The 26,027-nt window shown below is 47.4% G+C and overlaps 1 protein-coding gene across 1 annotated transcript; it reads right to left on the bottom strand.

Annotated features, from left to right (window-relative positions):
- Nucleotides 1-808: 808 nt before the first annotated feature.
- Nucleotides 809-26,027, bottom strand: LOC308150220 (long-chain fatty acid transport protein 6; the record flags this gene model as incomplete). Its single annotated transcript, XM_080523074.1, has 10 exons — nucleotides 809-1,232; nucleotides 1,533-1,663; nucleotides 2,965-3,062; nucleotides 6,936-7,134; nucleotides 12,635-12,725; nucleotides 14,044-14,238; nucleotides 16,542-16,666; nucleotides 17,460-17,618; nucleotides 18,245-18,448; nucleotides 25,541-26,027. The coding sequence occupies 10 exons, from the start codon at nucleotides 26,025-26,027 to the stop codon at nucleotides 1,056-1,058; spliced, it is 1,866 nt and encodes a 621-aa protein (XP_080379200.1). The 3' UTR covers nucleotides 809-1,055.

Raw genomic sequence — 26,027 nt, 5'->3', positions numbered from 1 at the left:
CCTTTTCGAACAATTGATAGGACTGTACTCTACATATTAGTTATTTGTTATTTATTATTTTTATTTTTAAATCATGTTCGAAATAAAGATTCATTCATTCATTCATATTCATTATATGACTGTAACTTGTGTATGACTGTAACTAAGATGTTTTGGTAAACAGCTAAAATAACACAAATTCTGTCTGTGACCAAATATATATGGGCCTAACTGTAGAATCCATTGCTGGAAATGTGTTTATTTGGTTTGTTTAAAAAAACTAAGCATTAAGTGAATAGGACGAAAATTATCTGTCATATCCATAAATACTTGAAATACGAAAAGTATCGATCTCATAAATGATCTATCTCATATCAAAATATCCATAAATACGATCGGTACTTGAAATACAAAAATGCATCTCATATCGAAATGCATAGTAAGCGAATGATCTGTCATATCCATAAATACTTGAAATACGAACTTGAAATCGTCCTCAGCCACCATAGTAAGGCGATGACGTAGTCCGAACCAAATATGCAAATATGCAGGCGCGGTATGATGACGCGCTCGAACCAAATATGGTCTCCATGCGTCCGGGTGGAGCGCGTGTAGGATGCAGCTGGATATACTTGAGTCTATCAATGTAATGAGGTCATCAAACAGGGACAGGGTGAATGGGGTGTAATGAGGTCATCAAACAGGGACAGGGTGAGCGGGGTGTAATGAGGTCATCAAACAGGGACAGGGTGAGCGGGGTGTAATGAGGTCATCAAACAGGGACAGGGTGAACGGGGTGTAATGAGGTCATCAAACAGGGACAGGGTGAGCGGGGTGTAATGAGGTCATCAAACAGGGACAGGGTGAGCGGGGTGTAATGAGGTCATCAAACAGGGACAGGGTGAGTGGGGTGTAATGAGGTCATCAAACAGGGACAGGGTGAGTGGGGTGTAATGAGGTCATCAAACAGGGACAGGGTGTGCGGGGTGTAATGAGGTCATCAAACAGGGACAGGGTGAGCGGGGTGTAATGAGGTCATCATATAGGGACAGGGTGAGCGGGACGAGATCTCCGGTCTAGAGACGTATCTTTCCGGAGATGATGTCATCATAGAGGGCCGGGGTGAGGGGGACGTAGTCTTCCTGGGAGAGGTCCAGGAAGTAGAGGGGGGAGGGGACAGAGGCGGGGCTGAAGCCCTCCTGGACCAGCTGACCCTTCTGCTGCTTAAAGGTCTCAGTCACGTCTATAGAGGTCTGGGGGGGGCGGGAGAGAGAGGGAGAGAGAGAGAGAGAGAGAGAGAGAGAGGGAGAGAGAGAGAGGGGGAGGAGAGAGAGAGAGGGGGAGAGAGGGTGAGAGAGAGAGAGAGAGAGAGAGGGAGAGGGAGAGAGAGGGGGGGGAGAGAGAGAGAGAGGGGGGGAGAGAGAGAGAGACGTGTCAATATGCAGCAGAATCAACATGTCAACTAGAACAACTTCACCTCTGTATGACTGACACCAAGGGTTGCCAGCGTTACCACGGTTACCTGTCAACACCGCTGATGAGCATGACCTCACCTGTATCCGTAGGAACCAGGGCCAGGAGTAGGCGGGGAGGTTCTCCACCAGGTGGCGGTAGAGGAGCCCTCCCTGCAGCACCTGGTCACCCTGCAGCACCACAGCTGCCATGCCAACACGTCCCTCATACCCTGTATAACACACGTTATAACACATGTTATTATTATTATAACACTTGGATGTAGTATAACACATGTTATTATTAGTATTAGTATTATTATAACACATGGATATAGTATAATATATGGATGTAGTATAACACATGTTATAACACATGGATGTAGTGTAACACATGTTATAACACATATTATTATAACACATGGACATTATTATTATAACACATGGATGTAGTATAACACATTTTATAACACATATTATTATTATTATTATTATAACACATGGATATTATTATTATAACACATGGATATTATTATTATAACACATGGATATTATTATTATAACACATGGATATTATTATTATAACACATGGATGTAGTATAACACATGTTATAAGACATATTATTATTATTATAATTATTATAACACATAGATATTATTATTATAACACATGGATATTATTATTATAACACATGGATGTAGTATAACACATGTTATAACACATATTATTATTATAATTATTATAACACATAGATATTATTATTATAACACATGGATATTATTATTATAACACATGGATATTATTATTATAACACATGGATGTAGTATAACACATGTTATAACACATGGACACAATCAGTCTCAGTGCTGGAGATTTTTACTCATTTTACATTTTAGCCATTCAGACACTTTTATCCATGGCGACTTCCAATGAGAGATTCCAGAGTAACTGAGGGCTGAGTGTCTTACTCAAGGACACACTAGTGGTGGTGTTCCCAGGAGGGATTTGAACTCGTGACATTCTGATCACTAGTCCAACTCACTGTCCCCTAGGCAACCACTCACTGTCCCCTAGGCAACCACCACCCTCAGACAGGTACCAGGATGGGGGAGGACGCGGGCAGGATGGGGGAGGACGCTTCACTGCCATGACAACCAACGTTGTTGTTGGTGTTGTTGTTTCTACATAGTCATACATTGTTCTCTCAATAAGTAACAGTGGGTGATTTATTATTGTTATTATTATTATTAGTAGTAGTAAATTATGTCATCATGCTCAGGTGTGTGTTGGTAGTGATGATGTCATCATGCTCAGGTGTGTGTTGGTAGTGATGATGTCATCATGCTCAGGTGTGTGTTGGTAGTGATGATGTCATCATGCTCGGGTGTGTGTTGGTAGTGATGATGTCATCATGCTCTGGTGTGTGTTGGTTGTGATGATGTCATCATGCCTAGGTGTGTGTTGGTAGTGATGATGTCATCATGCTCAGTCGTGTGTTGGTAGTGATGATGTCATGGAGGGGGCGTGGCCGACCTGGGACAGACACGCCGTAGACGTTGACTTCCTGTAGGAAATGGAGACTTCCTAGAACCTCTGACACCTCTGTGGTGGCCACGTTCTCTCCTTTCCACCTGAGAGAGAGAGAGAGAGAGAGAGAGAGAGAGAGAGAGAGAGAGAGAGAGAGAGAGAGAGAGAGAGAGAGAGAGAGAGAGAGAGGGAGGGAGGGAGGAAACCAGAGATACACACATCAACAGACTGGATGTGCCGTCTGCATGTGTCTGTCTGTCTGTCTGTCTGCCTGCCTGTCTGTCTGCCTGTCTGTCTGCCTGCCTGTCTGCCTGCGTGTCTGTCTGCCTGTCTGTCTGCCTGCCTGCCTGCCAGTCTGCCAGTCTGCCAGTCTAGAGCATCCAATCCCATTGCCTGCCTCCCTGCACTGTCCACTAGTGACCACTAGATGGCAGTGAATGTGCAGTCATGGTTAACCATACAGCCCATGTTAATAGATTAAAGCAGCCATACAGCCCATGTTAACAGGTTAGAGCAGCCATACAGCCCATGTTAACAGGTCAAAGCAGCCATACAGCCCATGTTAGCCCTTGTTAACATGCGTAAGTAAAATGTTGTTTATAAATGTTTCTATGTCTTGATTATGCACTTACGCCTACCCGCCTACCCTTTTTACTCATGTAAAAAGGGTAGGCGCATTAATATCGTTTTTTGTTTGGTACTTTTGAGTTTTCTGTTAAGATGCGCAAGTGACATTTTGTTGTTGTTGTTTTTGATTATGCACTCATGGGGAAAGAAAACATGCATGTAAAAAGGGTAGGCGCAATAAGCCATGGCTTCAGCCTACACCTTTTTGGTCCTGGTACGCATTGTGACTCTGTACATTTTTTTTTTAATATATGTATTGTGAATTGTATAAGGGACCAAAATAAACATTCTCAACCAATGTTAACAGGTTAGAGCAGCCATACAGCCCATGTTAACAGGTTAAAGCAGCCATACAGCCCATGTTAACAGGTTAGAGCAGCCATACAGCCCATGTTAGCAGGTCAGAGCAGCCATACAGCCCATGTTAACAGGTTAGAGCAGCCATACAGCCCATGTTAGCAGGTTAGAGCAGCCATACTGCCCATGTTAGCAGGTTAGAGCAGCCATACAGCCCATGTTAACAGGTTAAAGCAGCCATACAGCCCATGTTAGCAGATTAGAGCAGCCATACAGTCCATGTTAACAGGTTAGAGCAGCCCTACAGCCCATGTTAACAGGTTAGAGTAGCCACACAGCCCATGTTAACAGGTTAGAGCAGCCATACAGCCCATGTTTACAGGTTAGAGCAGCCATACAGCCCATGTTAGCAGGTTAGAGCAGCCATACTGCCCATGTTAGCAGGTTAGAGCAGCCATACAGCCCATGTTAACAGGTTAAAGCAGCCATACAGCCCATGTTAGCAGGTTAGAGCAGCCATACAGTCCATGTTAACAGGTTAGAGCAGCCCTACAGCCCATGTTAACAGGTTAGAGTAGCCACACAGCCCATGTTAACAGGTTAGAGCAGCCATACAGCCCATGTTTACAGGTTAGAGCAGCCATACAGCCCATGTTAGCAGGTTAGAGCAGCCATACAGCCCATGTTAACAGGTTAGAGCAGCCATACAGCCCATGTTAACAGCAGTGGCGGGCGGTGCATTTCACACCTAGGCCTTCAGTGATGTCCTACCTGAATTATTCCACCTCTTAATACCATCATTATGACACGCCATGGCTCTAGAAACTATACATTTAGACAGAAACACAATATAACCGGGCGTTGCTGTGATGTTCATATCTGATATAGGGGTATACCCCTTTAAGAGGGCACGGAAGTTAGGTATTGGCATATCGGAGCAGAGGAGAACGGAAAAATTAGATCACAAGTTTGTTTTACTACCACACAAGTGTCATCCCTTTTAACGAGTACAATATTACAATATATAGCACCCCGGGAAGGGATTAAAAGATCGCATTGAAGCCCCACTTACTCACACAGCTGAGCCAGTGCACCGCACCACACCACACACTCTATCTACGGACCCCAGGGTCGCTCCGTATATCTACATCTCTCGCAGAAAAAATTAAATGCTTTGTACTCACCAAAACAACTGATTATTTGAACACAAAATCCATCCTCCTTTCTTTCCTCAAGAAGACTTCAATGTCTCTGTTGTACAGTTTATCAGTTCCACCAATAAGTCCTTTTTTACATGGATAGCCTCGCTAAGGTCGCGGTTGGCCGTTCTCTTTTGATTATGTCTAGCTTTTCTTAGAAGGTTCTTCTTTGTTGTTATAATATCTGCCACCAAATCTACCTCTTCTCCTCCTTCAGCCATTGTGGCTGCTTGTAGGCTCCGCCTCTCAATAGTTTGTATCCAATCAAAAGACGTGCAGGTGCTGATCAGGTGCTCCGCCATCCAGCAGGCGCGTTCGTCGGATTTGCTTGGATTTGCTCGCCAACTCGAGATCTGACCACGGTACGCCACAGCTCTTTTCTCGTTCACTTTAAATTACAATCTGTACTCGCGCCACTGTTGAATCTGCAGGCGGGCAGATTTCTTGGTACCCTGGCAACACAGGCTGAAATTATATGATTGGATAAAAGCTAAAGGCCAGCCCTCCAAATGTCTGGAAGCAGCGCAACCAAGAGGAAAGCTATGAAATGAAGAGAATAGACTACGGGAATAATTTAATACATATTTGTAGAAAAAATATATCAAAATTAAATGTATATTCTGATGATGTTTAGGCCAGCAGAGAAGGCCTTGCTGGCCCTGACGGCCCACCACTGGTTAACAGGTTAGCGTAGCCATAGCGTAGCCTGAGGTTGACCCATCTTCCGTTGGAGACTGAAGACCCATCTCTTCAGGTTACACTTTAACTCCTCCTGAGACATCCACTACCCCCCAGCACTGCGTCTCCTGAGACACACGCTTTTCCCCTTTACTGTGTCCCCTATGACTTCTACTGCCCCCCTTATACTGTCTCTCTGTTCTCCGGTGTCATATATATATATATATATATATATATTTAAAAATAAATAAAATAAAAATGTTTTCCTTCTATCACAGAGACTGCCAATGGCCCCGGGCCTGAGCTAGATTACTCTTCCTGATACGACTGGTGGATTGATGATTCACTTGCTTAGTCAAATGTATTGATTGTAAGTCGCTTTGGAATAAGACGTCTGCTAAATGCCAAAAATGTAAATGTAAATGTAAATGGTTGACGCTTGCGGTATATTTTCGCTGTTAGGAACCTATACCACCCACCCAACCACCCACACCCACACACACACACACACACACACACACACACACACACACGCAGAGGAGAGGGGAGACAAACGACAGCATTGTGACCCAGAGCGCTCCCCAAACATTTCACCATGGCAACGGGCCCAAGCTTCTGACCCAGGACACACCCCCTAACAAGCCTCTTTATCCTTTATCTCCTCGTCATGGTAACCACCACATCCCATAAAGCCCTCGGAACAGACCCTTCGACAACCATGGGACAGGACTGGGGGAGGGGGGGGAGAAAGGGTCTGAGGGGCTTCATTCTAATTAGAGGAGCAGCGCTGAGAGTTCACAGGCATTCACACACACACACACACAGAAACACACACACACACACACACACACACACTCACACACTCACACACTCTTTGAGGAGAACCTCCTTGTGTCACTCATGGTTTTTATGAATGGACCATGGTGGGGGGGGGGTAGGTGCCAACTTGGATCAGGCTCAACCCAGGGGGAGAGAAGAGAGTATAGGGGGGCAGAGAGGGGGAGAGAGAGGGAGAGAGAGGGGGAGAGAGGGGGAGAGAGAGGGAGAGAGAGGGAAGGATAGTCCTCCCATGACTACCAGACCCCCAGTTTGTGGACAGCTAGTGGAGCGTCTACAAAACATATAAAACCTCGAAACCAAACACACATACACACACACACACACACGCACACGCACCTGAATGTATCTCCTATGCGGTCTCTGAAGTGGATGAAGTCGTGGTGGTCCTGCATCATCAGGTCTCCCGTGTTGAAGAACACGTCTCCCTGTCTGAACACGTCACGCAGCAGCTTCCTCTCAGACTGCTGCTCGCTCCCCGCGTAGCCCAGGAACGGGTTCAGGGCCGAGACTGGAGCCACCAGGAGCCCTGTCTCTCCTGTGGACACGCACGCACACACACACACACACACACACACACACACACACACACTTATCAGCCTGTGTGTGTGCAGGCTGATATGAATGTTGGTGCTGTCGTCCTGACCTTTGTGTGTGGTGAGACAGCCCCCTGACCTTTGACCTTTGTGTGTGGTGAGACAGCCCCCTGACCTTTGACCTTTGTGTGTGGTGAGACAGCCCCCTGACCTTTGTGTGTGGTGAGACAGCCCTCTGACCTTTGTGTATGGTGAGACAGCGTCCTGACCAGATTCAGATTCAATGTAATTGTCATTGGCATAGTACAGTGGCAAAGTACAGTAACAACGAAATCTTGGCATCCAGCCAGATAGTGCACAGTGCAAGTCATAGGTGTGTATGTACAAACAGAGCCAAGCTATGTACAGGGTTCCTACAAGTTTCAACAAGTGAAATTTAAGACCTTTTTTAGACCTCTTTGAATATCATTTTAGACCTATTCGTGACACCGTATGATAGCTTTTTGTCATCCTCGAGGTGATGAAATTAGGGATTTCACTGCCATACAGACAAAAAAAGGAAGCGAATTGGCATTTGTTTGGTTGCAGCTTGATTCATTTCCGCGTACATAGATGTGGTCGGACTGATTTCCTTGCAGGATCTCATTTTTAAGACCTAGCACCAAATTTTCTGACCAAATAACTGAAATTGGAGACCTTTTTAAGCCTTATAAATTGGATTGCTGGATTTTAGACTTTAAGGCTTTTTAAGACCAGCGTGGGAACCCTGTATGTACAGTAGGATGTGCAATAGTGCATAGTGCAGCCATAGGTGTGTACAGATATATGTACAGGCAGGGACGAAGTACAGTCAGATATGCAGCAGTGGTTATCAATAACATGTACAGTATGTAGGCTACGTGTGCAAAAACAGCAATGTTCTTCCTGTTGGGGGGGGAGTGAAGGGGGCTGTGGCTGCGGGGGGGGGAATGGGTGGGGTGTGCAAAGTTCATCCTGTGGGGGTGGAAGGGGGGGGAGCGTGTTAGAGGGGCAAGGCTACCGCCGGGGTCTAGAGTTCAGTAGCCTGACACCTGTGGGGAAGAAGCTGTTCTCCAGCCTGCTGGTGTGGGAGCCTAGACGCCTGTGTGGGAGCCTAGACGCCTGTACCGCCTCCCGTGTGGGAGGAGGGAAAACAGTCGATCCTCGATCCTCTCCTCGAGCTCCCTGGCTCTCTGAAACGCTACATGCTTGTCAGTGGAGGCTCCTCCATAGAGGTGGAGGAGGCCTGGCCTCCCCAATAATTTGAGAGAAGAGAGAGAGATTTAAAAAAGCAATAATTATATTTTTTATCAGACACACAACATACAATTCAGAACAATACTTCATCCATTTCTAATATTTATCCTGCAGAACAGCACTCATACATGCGTGTGGCGGAAAAAGGTACTACACGGAGGCCAGGCCTCCTGTCGGAAAGTGGTTTCTCATAGAAGTCAATGTAATGCAATTTTTTTCATGGCAATATGTGATTGTCCAAATCACTGAAAATGGGTGGGCACAGGAGGCCTGGCCTCCGTGTAGTACCTTTTTCCGCCACACGCGTATGAGTGCTGTTCTGCAGGATAAATATTAGAAATGGATGAAGTATTGTTCTGAATTGTATGTTGTGTGTCTGATTGACATAGTGTTTGAGTGCTTTTGACATGTCATTGATTGTATGTAGTGGTGAATGTTGTGAGCCTGAGAAGAAGGGACAATAGCTGCTGCAGGCGGACCAGAGATTCATGCCAATTGTTTTGTTTATTTGATGACCCATTGTGCAGGCAATAAAAGCTGCTTCATCCACCATCCTGAGAGTGTCCCAATCCCTTCAGTACCGCCAAACACAAATTAATAATTTTTAACAAAGACAGATAAGAAGAACAGGGAACATTCCATCGCGAGTGAAGCGAGCAAGCGGAAAAAAAATTGGCCTCCTCAATTCTGGAAGTCACCAGCCTCCACTGATGCTTGTAGACTCGAGCTCAGAGCAGCTGAGAGGAAATGGAGAAAAACGGGCCTTTCTGATGACCTTAACCTCTATCACTCTCTCCTTTCCAACTACGCCTCCTCGGCATCAGCTGCTAAAGCATCCTACTATCATTCTAAAATACATTCTTCTGCCTCTAATCCTAGAAAACTGTTCTCCACTTTCTCTTCACTCCTTAATCCACCTCCTCCCCCTCCTCCTTCCTCCCTGTCCTCCGATGACTTTGTCACCTACTTTGAAAAAAAGGTGGACGACATCAGCAGCACCTTTTCCCCCCCACCTCTCCCTCCTCCTACTAACGATGCTAACACCCCTTCCAAACTCTCTCCTCGACACTCGGTCTCTGGCTTGTCATCTTTTTCCCCCCTCTCCCCTGATGAGATTCTCACACTTATCACATCAAAGCGGGCAACCACATGCCCTCTTGATCCCATCCCCTCCCCTCTTCTCCAATCCATTTCCACCAACATCCTTCCTTACCTTACCACCCTAATCAACTCCTCCCTATCCACAGGATCTGTCCCAGCGGCCTTCAAAATAGCCAGAGTCAAGCCCCTCCTCAAGAAACCTACCCTTGACCCTTCATCTGTCCACAATTACAGACCTGTATCCCTTCTCTCCTTCCCTTCCAAAACCCTTGAACGCGCGGCATCTAAACAACTGACTGACTATCTCCGGAAGATGGAACACTTAGACCCCCACCAATCCGGCTTCAAGGCTGGGCACTCCACTGAGACTGCGCTCCTTGCTGTCACAGAAGCCCTCCACTCTGCCCAAGCTTCCTCCCTCTCCTCTGTTCTCATTCTCCTTGACCTGGCTGCTGCCTTCGACACAGTCAATCACCAGATCCTTCTCTCCATCCTCTCAGAACTGGGCATCTCTGGCACCGCACACTCCTGGTTTTCTTCCTACCTGGCGGGCCGCTCCTACCAGGTGACCTGGAGAGAATCGCTGTCTTCTCCACGAACCCTCTCCACTGGGGTACCCCAGGGTTCTGTCCTAGGGCCCCTACTTTTCTCTCTCTACACCAAGTCTCTTGGCTCGGTAATCTCTTCACACAGGCTCTCCTACCACAGCTACGCAGACGACACTCAACTCTTCCTGTCCTTCCCCCCGTCTGATGTACACGTGGCAACCCGTATCTCTGCATGTCTCACTGACATTTCAACTTGGATGGCTGACCACCATCTCAAGCTCAATCTTAACAAGACCGAGCTCCTCTTCATCCCCGGGAAAGCCTGCCCTCTCCAAGACTTCTCTATCACAGTGGAGAACTCTACTGTAACCCCCTCCCTGACAGCCAAGAATCTTGGAGTGATCCTGGATAACCGACTATCCTGTGCGGAGAACATTGCAACGGCTCGCTCCTGCAGATTCTTCCTCTACAACATCAGAAGGATACGACCATTCCTTACCAGAGAGGCAGCGCAACTCTTGACCCAGGCACTGGTCATCTCCCGCCTGGATTACTGCAACGTACTCCTGGCTGGTCTCCCCGCCTACGCCATTAGACCTCTGCAGCTCATCCAGAACGCTGCTGCACGTCTGGTATTCAACCTCCCCAAATACTCTCATGTCACCCCTCTCCTTCGCACCCTGCACTGGCTCCCGGTAGCAGCTCGCATCCGATTCAAGACCCTGGTGCTTGCATATCAGGCAGCTAAAGGGAGAGCCCCTGCCTACCTAAAGGAAATGGTAACCCCCCAAACTCCAGCCCGCTCACTCCGCTCCTCCACCTCGGCTGGCCGACTGGCCCCACCACCTCTGCACAGCAGTCGTGCTGCCCGATCACGTCTCTTCACAACTCTGGCTCCCCGCTGGTGGAATGAGCTCCCCACGGCTGTCAGAACGGCAGAGTCACTACCCATCTTCCGTCGTAGACTGAAGACCCACCTCTTCAGGTTACACCTTAACTGCTCCTCCTGAGACATCTTCTGCCCCTCAGCACTACGTCTCCAAAAGACGTCCGCTTTCCCCTCTACTGTGTCCCTAATAACTTCTATCGCCCCCTTTGTACTGCTTCTCTGTTCCTCCAGTATAAAAATAAATAAATAAATAAAATTAAATAAATAAAAAAGGTTTTAAAAGAAGGTGGTAGAAGAAGGTTTCTCCTTCTATCAGTGGCCCCGGGCCTAAGCTAGATTACTCTTCCTGCCACGTGGACTGAATGAATGGTGGACTGATGATTCACATGCTTAGCATTCAAATGTATTGATTGTAAGTCGCTTTGGAATAAGGCGTCTGCTAAATGCCAAAAATGTAAATGTAAATGCAACAGTCCGTGACCTGGGTGAGAGGTGTCTTCAATGATAGCCTTTGTGTGTGGTGAGACAGCGTCCTGACCTTTGTGTGTGGTGAGCAGTGTTGCCACAGTTACTTTGAAAAAGTATTCTGATTACTGATTACTGATTACTCCTTTAAAAAGTAATCTAGTTACTTTACTGATTACTTGATTTTAAAAGTAACTAAGTTAGATTACTAGTTACTTTTTTAGTTACTATTGGCAGCTGCCTAGTCACCCGACCCCCCCCCCCCCCCCCCGCAACATAAAAATGAAAACTGGTTTTGCCAAAACTCACTTTATTTTAACAGTAACTTAAATTACATAATTAAACTTTAAACAATAACTTAAAACAACAAAATAAAGAGTCTTTCTTTGCCTCACCCAACATAAATACTTGTTTTTAAACAATAAAATAAATATAATCTTTATTTAACAGTAACTAGCAAGGAGTGGTTTCACAAAACCTAAAACGATGACAACAAACTCAGTCACCACCCCCAAGCTGCATTGTAGTCCTCTGTCTCCCTCTCATTCACTCTTTCTCTCTCTCTCTCTCTCTCTTTCACTCTCTCTATTGCTGTCTCATTCACCCTTTCTCTCATTCTCTCTCTCCCCCCCTCTCTCTCTCTTTTGCACATGCTCAGTATGAGCCTAGCTCTTCATTCATCCCTCCCTCCCTCCCTCCCTCCTCCTCCTGACCAACCAGTGTTGCTGCTGCTGTTCCCTCCTCTGCCTGCCTGTCTGTCTGTCTGTCTCCTCCTCCTCTCCTCTCCTCCTACACATTTTACACTGTGCAATCAGCGTGGTGATACACGTGAGCGATTCTGCTGCAACCTCGTGTTGAAAACGTGAGCACTGACGTCACTCCCCAAGACGCGAGAAAAGCAAACAAATGTTTGTTTACTATCGAACATTACAAAGAAATACTGCATTTAGCCTAAGTTATGAGGTAGTAACCCAATAGTAACGCACAGTCACTTGAATAAGTAACTTTAATCCGATTACTGATTTGGAAATAGTATCGCGTTAGAATACTCGTTACTGAAAAAAGTATTCAGATTAGAGTAACGCGTTACTTAGTAACGCGTTACCGGCATCACTGGTGGTGAGACAGCCTCCTGACCTTTGTGTGTGGTGAGACAGCCTCCTGACCTTTGTGTGTGGTGAGACAGCCTCCTGACCTTTGTGTGTGGTGAGACAGCCTCCTGACCTTTGTGTGTGGTGAGACAGCGTCCTGCGGGGGTGCGGAGGGGCTCGTAGGTGTGGGGGTCACATCTCAGCAACGCAAACGGCAGACTGAGCTGAGAGAGAGGGAGGGAGTTTGGGAAGGAGAGAGAGAGAGAGAGAGGGGGGGAGGGAGAGAGAGAGAGGGACACCATGAGAGAGAGAGATAGGGAGAGAGATGGGGGGAGAGAGATGGGGGGAGAGAGAGAGAGAGATAGGGAGAGAGAGAGAGAGAGAGAGAGAGAGAGAGAGGGTGGGAGGGAGAGAGAGAGATAGGGAGAGAGAGAGAGAGAGAGAGAGGGTGGGAGGGAGAGACATGTCCTCCTCCCCTGGTTTCCATCTACACTTCAAATGTCTTTAGACTCAATACGTCAATTACATCTACATCTGTTTGCCTGCTTCTCTGTCTGTCTGTCTGTCTGTCTGTCTGTCTGCCTGACCTTGTTGAGGTACCCTGTCTGTGTGCCTGACCTTGTTGAGGTAACCTCTCTGTCTGCCTGACCTTGTTGAGGTAGCCTTTCTGTCTGCCTGACCTTGTTGAGGTAACCTCTCTGTCTGCCTGACCTTGTTGAGGTAGCCTGTCTGTCTGCCTGACCTTGTTGAGGTAGCCTGTCTGTCTGTCTGTCTGACCTTGTTGAGGCAGCCTGTCTGTCTGTCTGACCTTGTTGAGGTAGCCTGTCTGTCTGTCTGACCTTGTTGAGGTAGCCTGTCTGCCTGACCTTGTTGAGGTAGCCTGTCTGTCTGACCTTGTTGAGGTAGCCTGTCTGTCTGACCTTGTTGAGGTAGCCTGTCTGCCTGACCTTGTTGAGGTAGCCTGTCTGTCTGACCTTGTTGAGGTAGCCTGTCTGCCTGACCTTGTTGAGGTAGCCTGTCTGTTTGACCTTGTTGAGGTAGCCTGTCTGTCTGTCTGTCTGACCTTGTTGAGGTAGCCTGTCTGTTTGACCTTGTTGAGGTAGCCTGTCTGTCTGTCTGACCTTGTTGAGGTAGCCTGTCTGTCTGACCTTGTTGAGGTAGCCTGTCTGTCTGACCTTTTTGAGGTAGCCTGTCTGTCTGTCTGACCTTGTTGAGGTAGCCTGTCTGCCTGTCTGACCTTGTTGAGGTAGCCTGTCTGCCTGTTTGACCTTGTTGAGGTAGCCTGTCTGTCTGACCTTGTTGAGGTAGCCTGTCTGTCTGACCTTGTTGAGGTAGCCTGTCTGTCTGACCTTGTTGAGGTAGCCTGTCTGTCTGACCTTGTTGAGGTAGCCTGTCTGCCTGACCTTGTTGAGGTAGCCTGTCTGTCTGCCTGACCTTGTTGAGGTAGCCTGTCTGTCTGACCTTGTTGAGGTAGCCTGTCTGTCTGACCTTGTTGAGGTAGCCTGTCTGTCTGACCTTGTTGAGGTAGCCTGTCTGTCTGACCTTGTTGAGGTAGCTGGCTCGTCCTATGGGTCCTATGCGGGGGGTGTAGTTGAGGAAGCCGACGCTGGCCTCCGTCAGGCCGTAGGACTCCCTGACGCTGACGCCGGGGAAGCGGCTGCAGAACTGCCTCCACACGTCCGCCCGCAGCCCGCTGCCCACCGCCACGCGCACGCCATGACAACGCTCCTCTGGCACCTGGGGACACGCAGCACAGACGCAGCACTGACACAGACAGGCAGCACAGACGCAGCACTGACACAGACAGGACAATGAATTACTAGACTACCTAGGCTACCATACAAACACTAGACTACCTCGGCTACCATACAAACACTAGACTACCTAGACTACCATACAAACACTAGACTACCTAGACTACCATACAAACACTAGACTACCTAGGCTACCATACAAACACTAGACTACCTAGACTACCATACAAACACTAGACTACCTAGGCTACCATACAAACACTAGACTACCTAGGCTACCATACAAACACTAGACTACCTAGGCTACCATACAAACACTAGACTACCTAGGCTACCATACAAACACTAGACTACCTAGGCCAGCGTTTCCCAAACTGCGCGGGGGTACTGCAGGGGGGGGGGCAGAAAAAAAAAAAAAAAAAAAAAAAAAAGCTGTGGGAATACTGCTGCCTTTTGCAACATCGTACCTGTGTGAGATAGGCTTTTCTGCTGTTGCTGCTATCAAAAGCAAATACAGGTCGAAGTTGAACATTGAGAATGAACTGAGAGTGGCAGTCTCAAAACAACAACCCCGCTTTGAGAAGATTTGCAAGGCAAAGCAAGCACACACAAGTCATTGATCGTAATTGTGATAGGAATGTGTGGAGTAAGAATAGTGATGCAGTAGAAATTAGTTAATGTTGATATGTTGAATATTTCAGTGGCACAGGATAATTTGCCAAGCACTTATGTTCCTTTTCAATCCATAATAAAATATAAAACTATAGTTGGATATATGTGTCTTGTTATTATTAGAAGAGAAAATGTAATGTTTGTACAACTTTATACAAATAATTATATCAATCTAGGTGGGGACCGGGTTAGGGGGGGCTCGAAAATATTTCCAATTACCCAAGGGGGGCCTGATTGAAAAAGTTTGGGAACCGCTGACCTAGGCTACCATACAAACACTAGACTACCAAGGCTACCATACAAACACTAGACTACCTAGACTACCATACAAACACTAGACTACCTAGACTACCATACAAACACTAGACTACCTAGGCTACCATACAAACACTAGACTACCTAGGCTACCATACAAACACTAGACTACCTAGGCTACCATACAAACACTAGACTACCTAGGCTACCATACAAACACTAGACTACCTAGACTACCATACAAACACTAGACTACCTAGGCTACCATACAAACACTAGACTACCTAGGCTACCATACAAACACTAGACTACCTAGGCTACCATACAAACACTAGACTACCTAGGCTACCATACAAACACTAGACTACCTAGACTACCATACAAACACTAGACTACCTAGGCTACCATACAAACACTAGACTACCTAGGCTACCATACAAACACTAGACTACCTAGACTACCATACAAACACTAGACTACCTAGGCTACCATACAAACACTAGACTACCTAGGCTACCATACAAACACTAGACTACCTGTCTAGCCGGGCCAGATTAAAAGTGTCTGTGTCTGGCCCGCGGGCCTTGATATTGACATACATGTATGTGTTAGAGCACCAAGGACGACTTTATTCATAAAAAATGCATAAATGATGCTGCTTCATTTTGAAGAGTGTTGTTGCTAGGTAAACAACACATCTCTCTCTGGGTGGTGAGTGTTCCAGAACTCTTTGGCAGTTGGTGAGTTAAACAGGACAACACAAAATACAACTAAATATAAACATATACATATAACCTTGTATGACATATCTATACTATATTTTGGTGAAGTAGAGATTAGTCATTAGCATTGTCCTCATCTACACAGACGTAACACCCTAATAGTAACCTTATTTCAACTCAGTCAATTGAGAAGATTATCATTTCATGTTACGGTACATGTGGGAAGACGGTACATGTGGGAAAACTACAGTTAGGGTTAGGTGCTACGTCGACTTGGTACATGCTGGCATGTCTAACCCTAACCCTAATCCTATCCCTAACCCTAACCCCAACCCTAACCTTAACCGTAGCACCCTAGCACCTAACCCTAACCCTAGTTTTCCCACATGTACCGTAACATATATATACAGTACATGTGGGAAAACGGTTTATGTCGGCATTTCCGGGGACATGGCAGCATAAAACGTCGATTTGGTACATGCTGGCATGTCTAACCCTAATCCTAACCCTACCCCTAACCCTACCCCTAACCCTAACCCTAGCACCTAACCCTAGTTTTCCCACATGTACCGTATTCCCACATGTACCGTAACATATATATATAACGTGTATGTTGATGTGTGGTTGCTGTGGTTACCGTGGGCTGGTTGACCAGGTAACGGCACAGCTCTCCTACGTACTGGAACACGCTGACGTTGTACTTCACACAGTCCTTCCAGAACTGGCTGGCCGAAAACCTCTTCTTCAACACGCATGTTGCCCCTAGCAACAGAGAATAACAACTGGTTAAAACCTGTGTGTTCACACACACGTTCGCACACACACACATACCAATGGCGGCAAGCTACCATACAAGGCGCCGGCCTGCTCATTGGGAGCAATTTGGGGTTGAGTGTCTTGCCCACGTGGCCAGCCGGGGATTGAACCGCCGACCTTGTGACTGGTACACTCCCCCCCTCTACCTCCTGAGCCACAGCCGCCCCTAGTGACCAGTACATTCCCTCCCCCCCAGACACTTCCATTTCCAGGAATTGTGGGCCGTTTGTCAGCTTTCCTCCTGTGCTCACGTTACCGTGGGAACCCCAGCAAGGCGGGAGCCTGGGTCAACTCACTCAACTTGTTGTTGTTGTTGTTGTTGTTGTTGTAGAGGTCGTGACCTGGGGGTTGGTCCATCAACGTCGCTAAAGGAAAATACAGGTTTATTTTGTTAAGTCTCGCCAGATTTATATCATATAAGCCTGGACTTTCCTTTAGCGAGGTTGATGGAACACCCCCCTGGGAAGGGCTGGCAGGAAACAGAGCAGGGTGGAGTTACTGCTACACCAGGAGAGGCTGGTGGGGGTAGAAATCGGAGGCTGGGCTATCACCCAGACAGCTGTGTGTGTGTTCCTCATTCCATGCATTACAATGAGCCCGTCCTCCAAATTCGACCTCCACCAGCCTTCCCTGGACCAGAGGCTGGGGGGGGGTGGGCGCTGGTCCAGTGGGCGGGGGTTCTGATATGAGGAAGTCATCATTCTGGTCACACACTACAGTAGTACTTCCTGATTATTACCCAGTTCGATGCATCCTCCAATACCGAGCAGGGAAGCGGTCATGTGGTACAGCGGCAGCGTGACGTAGAGGTTGTCATCGGCCCGGGCGCCACACAGCCGCAGGAACGCCATGCACATCACCGCCTTCAGATGTCCCACACGGGCTGCCTTAGGAAGGCCTGCAACACAGCACCATATCTCAGACTACACATTCTAACACAACACCTCATCTCAGACTACACATTCTAGCCTCCCTTGGTGTTCTACCTCCACCAGCCTCCCCTGGTGTTCTACCTCCTCCAGCCTCCCATGTCTACCTCCCCCAGCCTCCCATGTCTACCTCCTCCAGCCTCCCATGTCTACCACCCCCAGCCTCCCATGTCTACCTCCCCCAGCCTCCCATGTCTACCTCCCCCAGCCTCCCATGTCTACCTGCCCCAGCCTCCCATGTCTACCTCCCCCAGCCTCCCATGTCTACCTCCTCCAGCCTCCCATGTCTACCTGCCCTAGCCTCCCATGTCTACCTCCCTCAGCCTCCCATGTCTACCTGCCCCAGCCTCCCATGTCTACCTCCTCCAGCCTCCCATGTCTACCTGCCCCAGCCTCCCATGTCTACCTGCCCCAGCCTCCCATGTCTACCTCCCCCAGCCTCCCATGTCTACCTGCCCTAGCCTCCCATGTCTACCTCCCTCAGCCTCCCATGTCTACCTGCCCCAGCCTCCCATGTCTACCTCCTCCAGCCTCCCATGTCTACCTGCCCCAGCCTCCCATGTCTACCTGCCCCAGCCTCAGTGTGAGCACCCACCTGTGGTCCCGGAGGTGAAGATGAAGAGGAAGTTAGCTTTGAGGTCAGCTTTAGGAGGGTCCGGTAGGGGCTGGCCCGAGGCGTGGGTGACCAGGGGCAGCAGGGGCTGGAGCTCTGGGTAGGGGGAGGAGGCGTCCACCAGCCACACGCCCAGGCCTTGCTGCTTCAGGCTGGGCAGCACCGCCTCCACCGAACTCACCAGGTCTGAGGAGGGAAGGATGATTAGTGTGTTTCCTGTCCCCTATACCTCCACCCCCTACCCAGCCCCCTCCACCCCCCACCCAGACTCCCTATACCTCCTGACACAACCACAGTCTCTAAACCTGACACAACCACAGTCTAAACCTGACACAACTACAGTCTAAACCTGACACAACCACAGTCTCTAAACCTGACACAACCACAGTCTAAACCTGATACAACCACAGTCTAAACCTGACACAACCACAGTCTCTAAACCTGACACAACCACAGTCTCTAAACCTGACACAACCAGTCTAAACCTGACACAACCACAGTCTAAACCTGACAACCACAGTCTAAACCTGATACAACCACAGTCTAAACCTGACACAACCACAGTCTCTAAACCTGACACAACCACAGTCTCTAAACCTGACACAACCAGTCTAAACCTGACACAACCACAGTCTAAACCTAATACAACCACAGTCTAAACCTGACAGAACCGCAGTCTAAACCTGACACAACCACAGTCTAAACCTGACACAACCACAGTCTCTAAACCTGACACAACCACAGTCTCTAAACCTGACACAACCACAGTCTAAACCTGACACAACCACAGTCTAAACCTAATACAACCACAGTCTAAACCTGACAGAACCGCAGTCTAAACCTGACACAACCACAGTCTAAACCTGACACAACCACAGTCTAAACCTGACACAACCACAGTCTAAACCTGACACAACCACAGTCTAAACCTGACACAACCACAGTCTAAACCTGACACAACCACAGTCTTAACCTGACAACCACAGTCTAAACCTGACACAACCACAGTCTCTAAACCTGACAACCACAGTCTAAACCTGACACAACCACAGTCTAAACCTGACACAACCACAGTCTCTAAACCTGACACAACCACAGTCTAAACCTGACACAACCACAGTCTAAACCTGACACAACCACAGTCTAAACCTGACACAACCACAGTCTAAACCTGACATAACCACAGTCTAAACCTGACACAACCACAGTCTAAACCTGACACAACCACAGTCTACACCTGACACAACCACAGTCTAAACCTGACACAACCACAGTCTAAACCTGACACAACCACAGTCTAAACCTGACACAACCACAGTCTTAACCTGACACAACCACAGTCTCTAAACCTGACAACCACAGTCTAAACCTGACACAACCACAGTCTAAACCTGACAACCACAGTCTAAACCTGACACAACCACAGTCTAAACCTGACACAACCACAGTCTAAACCTGACATAACCACAGTCTAAACCTGACACAACCACAGTCTAAACCTGACACAACCACAGTCTAAACCTGACACAACCACAGTCTAAACCTGACACAACCACAGTCTAAACCTGACACAACCACAGTCTAAACCTGACACAACCACAGTCTAAACCTGACACAACCACAGTCTAAACCTGACACAACCACAGTCTAAACCTGACACAACCACAGTCTTAACCTGACAACCACAGTCTAAACCTGACACAACCACAGTCTCTAAACCTGACAACCACAGTCTAAACCTGACACAACCGCAGTCTAAACCTGACACAACCACAGTCTCTAAACCTGACACAACCACAGTCTAAACCTGACACAACCACAGTCTAAACCTGACACAACCACAGTCTAAACCTGACACAACCACAGTCTAAACCTGACACAACCACAGTCTAAACCTGACACAACCACAGTCTAAACCTGACACAACCACAGTCTTAACCTGACAACCACAGTCTAAACCTGACACAACCACAGTCTCTAAACCTGACAACCACAGTCTAAACCTGACACAACCACAGTCTAAACCTGACACAACTACAGTCTAAACCTGACAACCACAGTCTAAACCTGATACAACCACAGTCTAAACCTGACACAACCACAGTCTCTAAACCTGACACAACCAGTCTAAACCTGACACAACCACAGTCTAAACCTGACAACCACAGTCTAAACCTGACACAACCACAGTCTAAACCTAATACAACCACAGTCTAAACCTGACAGAACCGCAGTCTAAACCTGACACAACCACAGTCTAAACCTGACACAACCACAGTCTAAACCTGACACAACCACAGTCTAAACCTGACACAACCACAGTCTAAACCTGACACAACCACAGTCTTAACCTGACAACCACAGTCTAAACCTGACACAACCACAGTCTAAACCTGACACAACCACAGTCTACACCTGACACAACCACAGTCTTAACCTGACAACCACAGTCTAAACCTGACACAACCACAGTCTCTAAACCTGACAACCACAGTCTAAACCTGACACAACCACAGTCTAAACCTGACACAACCACAGTCTCTAAACCTGACACAACCACAGTCTAAACCTGACACAACCACAGTCTAAACCTGACACAACCACAGTCTAAACCTGACAACCACAGTCTAAACCTGACACAACCACAGTCTAAACCTGACACAACCACAGTCTCTAAACCTGACACAACCACAGTCTAAACCTGACACAACCACAGTCTACACCTGACACAACCACAGTCTAAACCTGACACAACCACAGTCTAAACCTGACACAACCACAGTCTAAACCTGACACAACCACAGTCTTAACCTGACACAACCACAGTCTAAACCTGACACAACCACAGTCTAAACCTGACAACCACAGTCTAAACCTGACACAACCACAGTCTAAACCTGACACAACCACAGTCTAAACCTGACATAACCACAGTCTAAACCTGACACAACCACAGTCTAAACCTGACACAACCACAGTCTAAACCTGACACAACCACAGTCTAAACCTGACACAACCACAGTCTAAACCTGACACAACCACAGTCTAAACCTGACACAACCACAGTCTTAACCTGACACAACCACAGTCTAAACCTGACACAACCACAGTCTAAACCTGACACAACCACAGTCTTAACCTGACACAACCACAGTCTAAACCTGACACAACCACAGTCTAAACCTGACACAACCACAGTCTAAACCTGACACAACCACAGTCTTAACCTGACACAACCACAGTCTAAACCTGACACAACCACAGTCTAAACCTGACAACCACAGTCTAAACCTGACACAACCACAGTCTAAACCTGACACAACCACAGTCTAAACCTGACATAACCACAGTCTAAACCTGACACAACCACAGTCTAAACCTGACACAACCACAGTCTAAACCTGACACAACCACAGTCTAAACCTGACACAACCACAGTCTAAACCTGACACAACCACAGTCTAAACCTGACACAACCACAGTCTTAACCTGACACAACCACAGTCTAAACCTGACACAACCACAGTCTAAACCTGACACAACCACAGTCTTAACCTGACACAACCACAGTCTAAACCTGACACAACCACAGTCTAAACCTGACACAACCACAGTCTTAACCTGACACAACCACAGTCTAAACCTGACACAACCACAGTCTAAACCTGACAGAACCACAGTCTTAACCTGACACAACCACAGTCTAAACCTGACATAACCATCTCCATCCACATATTGTACAAGCACCACATCATTAATACTGGCATGATCCTGTTCAATACATGTTGCAGCATACAACTTGTTATTCAGAGAACATTAAAAATAAGTTCATCATTTTTGTGCATTTTGGTCTGCATTTAATTCCAGTAACTGAAACAAAATAATTGGGTGAAAACAAGATTCGGAGTGTACATTACCCCCGCCCCTGAGCAGGGAGAGGAAATTATATTAGGCTCCCGCTTCAGCCGCTGTTACATCACAGCTGACCCACGATGCACTGCAGGAGAGCAGGGACCATACTACAGACTACTGCTACATGAGTAGTCCTTATGATAAAGCTGTTTACCACCCTCCACAGGTAGGTCTGTCAGCAGGCCGGGGGTATACAGGAGGCATTGCGCAACGCTAACTTGGCATTCATGAAGTTATGCCTTTCACGTAAACATGATTTAACACGTAAGCGCTGTTTTTCAAGGTGAATGTGTTTGAGCTTGTTAGACATTTGGAATATGCAAGGTGATTTCTGTCAATATGAAGACTGATTACTTGTAGTATAGTATTGCGCGCATACACACACACACATACATACACACACACACACACACACACACATACATACATACACACACAGTGGAGGCTCCTCCATAGAGGTGGAGGAGGCCTGGCCTCCCCAATAATTTTAGAGAAGAGAGAGAGATTTAAAAAAGCAATAATTATATTTATTTTATTTATTTAACAAAAAACATGTTTTAATTTTTTTTATATTAATATTATTTCCGTTTTGTTCATAAATCTGAATTTTTCCATGGCTAAAACCCAATATTGCAATTGTAAAGCACCTACAGGCCAGAATCAGGGGAGGCTGGTTCATTAGGGGCAATTGGACAATGCCCCACCAAAGGGAGAAGAGAGAGATTTTTTTTCTATGACTTCTAGACAGTGTTGCTTCTGAATATCATAGTCCAATCAGCTAGTGTTCTGTGGAGTATATCATAGTCCAATCAGCTAGTGTTCTGTGGAGTATGTTCCAATCAGCTTCAAGTCCCGCCCCTTTCAGGGCAACTTTCAGTCTACTCGAAATTGCACTAGGCTGTTCTCGTAGACTTGCATGTAAAATCTATTTTGGTAACTTCAGGCCATTCGGTCATTTGTCTATGGGGTTTTGGGACATGCACAAAGAATCGTACGTGCTTACGTCATGTCATACGGCCGGCGTCACGTTCGTTCACCTGCTTCACCATGGCTAGTAATGTTCTGAACAACTCGGTTGAATCTTTAAAAGAAACACCGTTCAGCCGTCGTAGCAACCAGGAGAAATTAACAGTAAAGGAATTAGGACCACCCAGACCAAATTTAATTATAAAGCAAGTTTATAAGGCAGGGAAAATTGGAAAATCGTATAACCGAGGATTTACGAGGGGTTGGTATGAGAAGAAAACATGGCTAGCGGGATGTGAAGTAACAAATGCGTTGTTCTGCTTTCCACTACCGGACTTTGTAAACAAATTGAACAAATGGATTAGAAGGAGGCATCTTTTGTTCCCAACTTGATATTGCAACTGGACCTATTACCGAAGTCAAACTTGTGTAAGTAAGTGAATCATCTGTCCTTCAGTCATGATAGGAAAACCAAATCGATGCTGGGAGAAGGAATGGCAGACTGTATTCTGATTGTATCTTCTATGCTCTTTGTATGTTTCTATGCTCTTTGTATGTTTCTATGCTCTTTGTATGTGTCTTGGTGTAGGAGAAACGTAGGACCACGTTGGAAACAAGTGTTTCGGTACACGTTGACGTGTAGAAATTGTAGAGAAAACTGGGGGGGTAGAGGTGATGAAGAGGTCTGTACAGGGGGGGGGTAGAGGTGATGAAGAGGTCTGTACAGGGGGGGGTAGAGGTGATGAAGAGGTCTGTACAGGGGGGTAGAGGTGATGAAGAGGTCTGTACAGGGGGGGTAGAGGTGATGAAGAGGTCTGTACAGGGGGGTAGAGGTGATGAAGAGGTCTGTACCGGGGGGGTAGAGGGGATGAAGAGGTCTGTACAGAGGGGTAGAGGGGATGAAGAGGTCTGTACAGGGGGGTAGAGGGGATGAAGAGGTCTGTACAGGGGGGTAGAGGGTATGAAGAGGTCTGTACAGGGGGGTAGAGGGGATGAAGAGGTCTGTACAGGGGGGTAGAGGGGATGGAGAGGTCTGTAGAGGAGGGTAGAGGGGATGGAGAGGTCTGTAGAGGAGGGTAGAGGGGATGGAGAGGTCTGTACAGGGGGGGTAGAGGGGATGAAGAGGTCTGTACAGGGGGGTAGAGGGGATGAAGAGGTCTGTAGAGGAGGGTAGAGGGGATGAAGAGGTCTGTAGAGGAGGGTAGAGGGGATGAAGAGGTCTGTACAGGGGGTAGAGGGGATGGAGAGGTCTGTACAGGGGGTAGAGGGGATGGAGAGGTCTGTACAGGGGGGTAGAGGGGATGGAGAGGTCTGTACAGGGGGTAGAGGGGATGGAGAGGTCTGTACAGGGGGTAGAGGGGATGAAGAGGTCTGTACAGGGGGGTAGAGGGGATGGAGAGGTCTGTAGAGGTGGGTAGAGGGGATGGAGAGGTCTGTAGAGGTGGGTAGAGGGGATGAAGAGGTCTGTAGAGGTGGGTAGAGGGGATGAAGAGGTCTGTACAGGGGGGTAGAGGGGATGAAGAGGTCTGTACAGGGGGGTAGAGGGGATGGCGAGGTCTGTACAGGGGGGTAGAGCTATTCTCATGCTAAAATTGACTGTAAATCCCGATTTTAAAGTTGATATTCTTCCCCGTGGAGCATGCCCCCATAACCTGTGCCCCACCCAAACATTTTAGCACCAGCCGCCACTGGCCAGAATCCCTATCCGTTTGTATTGAGGGAGGCCAGGCCTCCCCAGGAAAGTGGTTTCTCATAGAAGTTGTAATGCAATTTTTTTCCTGGCAATATGTGATTGGCCAAATCACTGAAAATGGGTGGGCAAGGGAGGCCTGGCCTCACCATGCATTGAGTCCAGGGCTGAAAGATTGACATTTTGTTCGTCCAATCACATGAAGCCGTTTTGAGAATTCGCCAGTCACTTCAGTCAAAGAAACACTCGCCATAGTGGCTACGAGTGTCCTATCAACTTGTCCTTTGCAGGACACGTCTAGAACACCCATGGCTATTATGAAAATAATAGCTCATTTGGCCAAATACTTTTGCTTAAAATGACCTCGGAAGTCGGCGAGATTCTGGCGCGATTTATACATCGAATAGGTAGACAACATTTAGGATTTATTGAACAGTTTTATTTTTAATGTAGTCGATTTCATTTATCCAAAAATTGGCCTCCTCAATTCTGGAAGTCACCAGCCTCCACACACATACACACATTACACACATACACATACACACACACACACACACATGTATACACATACACGTGTATACACATACACACACATACACACACATACACACATACACACACATACACACACACATACACACATATACACACATATACACACACACACATACGGGAAGACAACACTTCAAGGTTGTTAAATGTAACAGTACCTGCGCCTACGACGACAGATTTCGCTCCGCAGCTGTGGAAACAGTGAAGAAGAGATTTTGACTTGATGTTGAAGTTGAGGAATGCGACTTGGCAGCCCAGTTTGCAAAGACCGAACCAAACGCAAATAAAGTCTGGCTCGTTGCTCATGAGAAGCGCGACCACGTCCCCCGGTCTCAAGCCGCCCTCGGCCCCGAACACCCTCGCGAACCGGTTGCTTCTCCTATCGACGTCCCGGTATGTGAGAGTCTGACTCTCGAACACAATAAACGGCTTGTCGGGGATCGACTTCGCCTGGTGGCAGAAGCAGTCGAGGTAAGTGATGACCCCCCGCTGCATTCGGGACGCCAGCGCCTTCCCCACCCTCCGGAGTTTCAAGTAATACATCAGATCGTCCCAGAAGTAAGGGAAAGTCATCCTCTGGAACACCAGGAGGGAGAGAAGTCCCGCGGCGACGGTGGTAAACAGCCATGTGATCCACGGAGGCAT

The sequence above is a fragment of the Nansenia antarctica genome (genome assembly GCF_963989245.1).
Source record: "Nansenia antarctica genome assembly, chromosome: 2".
NCBI lineage: Eukaryota > Metazoa > Chordata > Actinopteri > Argentiniformes > Microstomatidae > Nansenia > Nansenia antarctica.
This window is presented reverse-complemented; position numbering and strand designations above follow the sequence as displayed.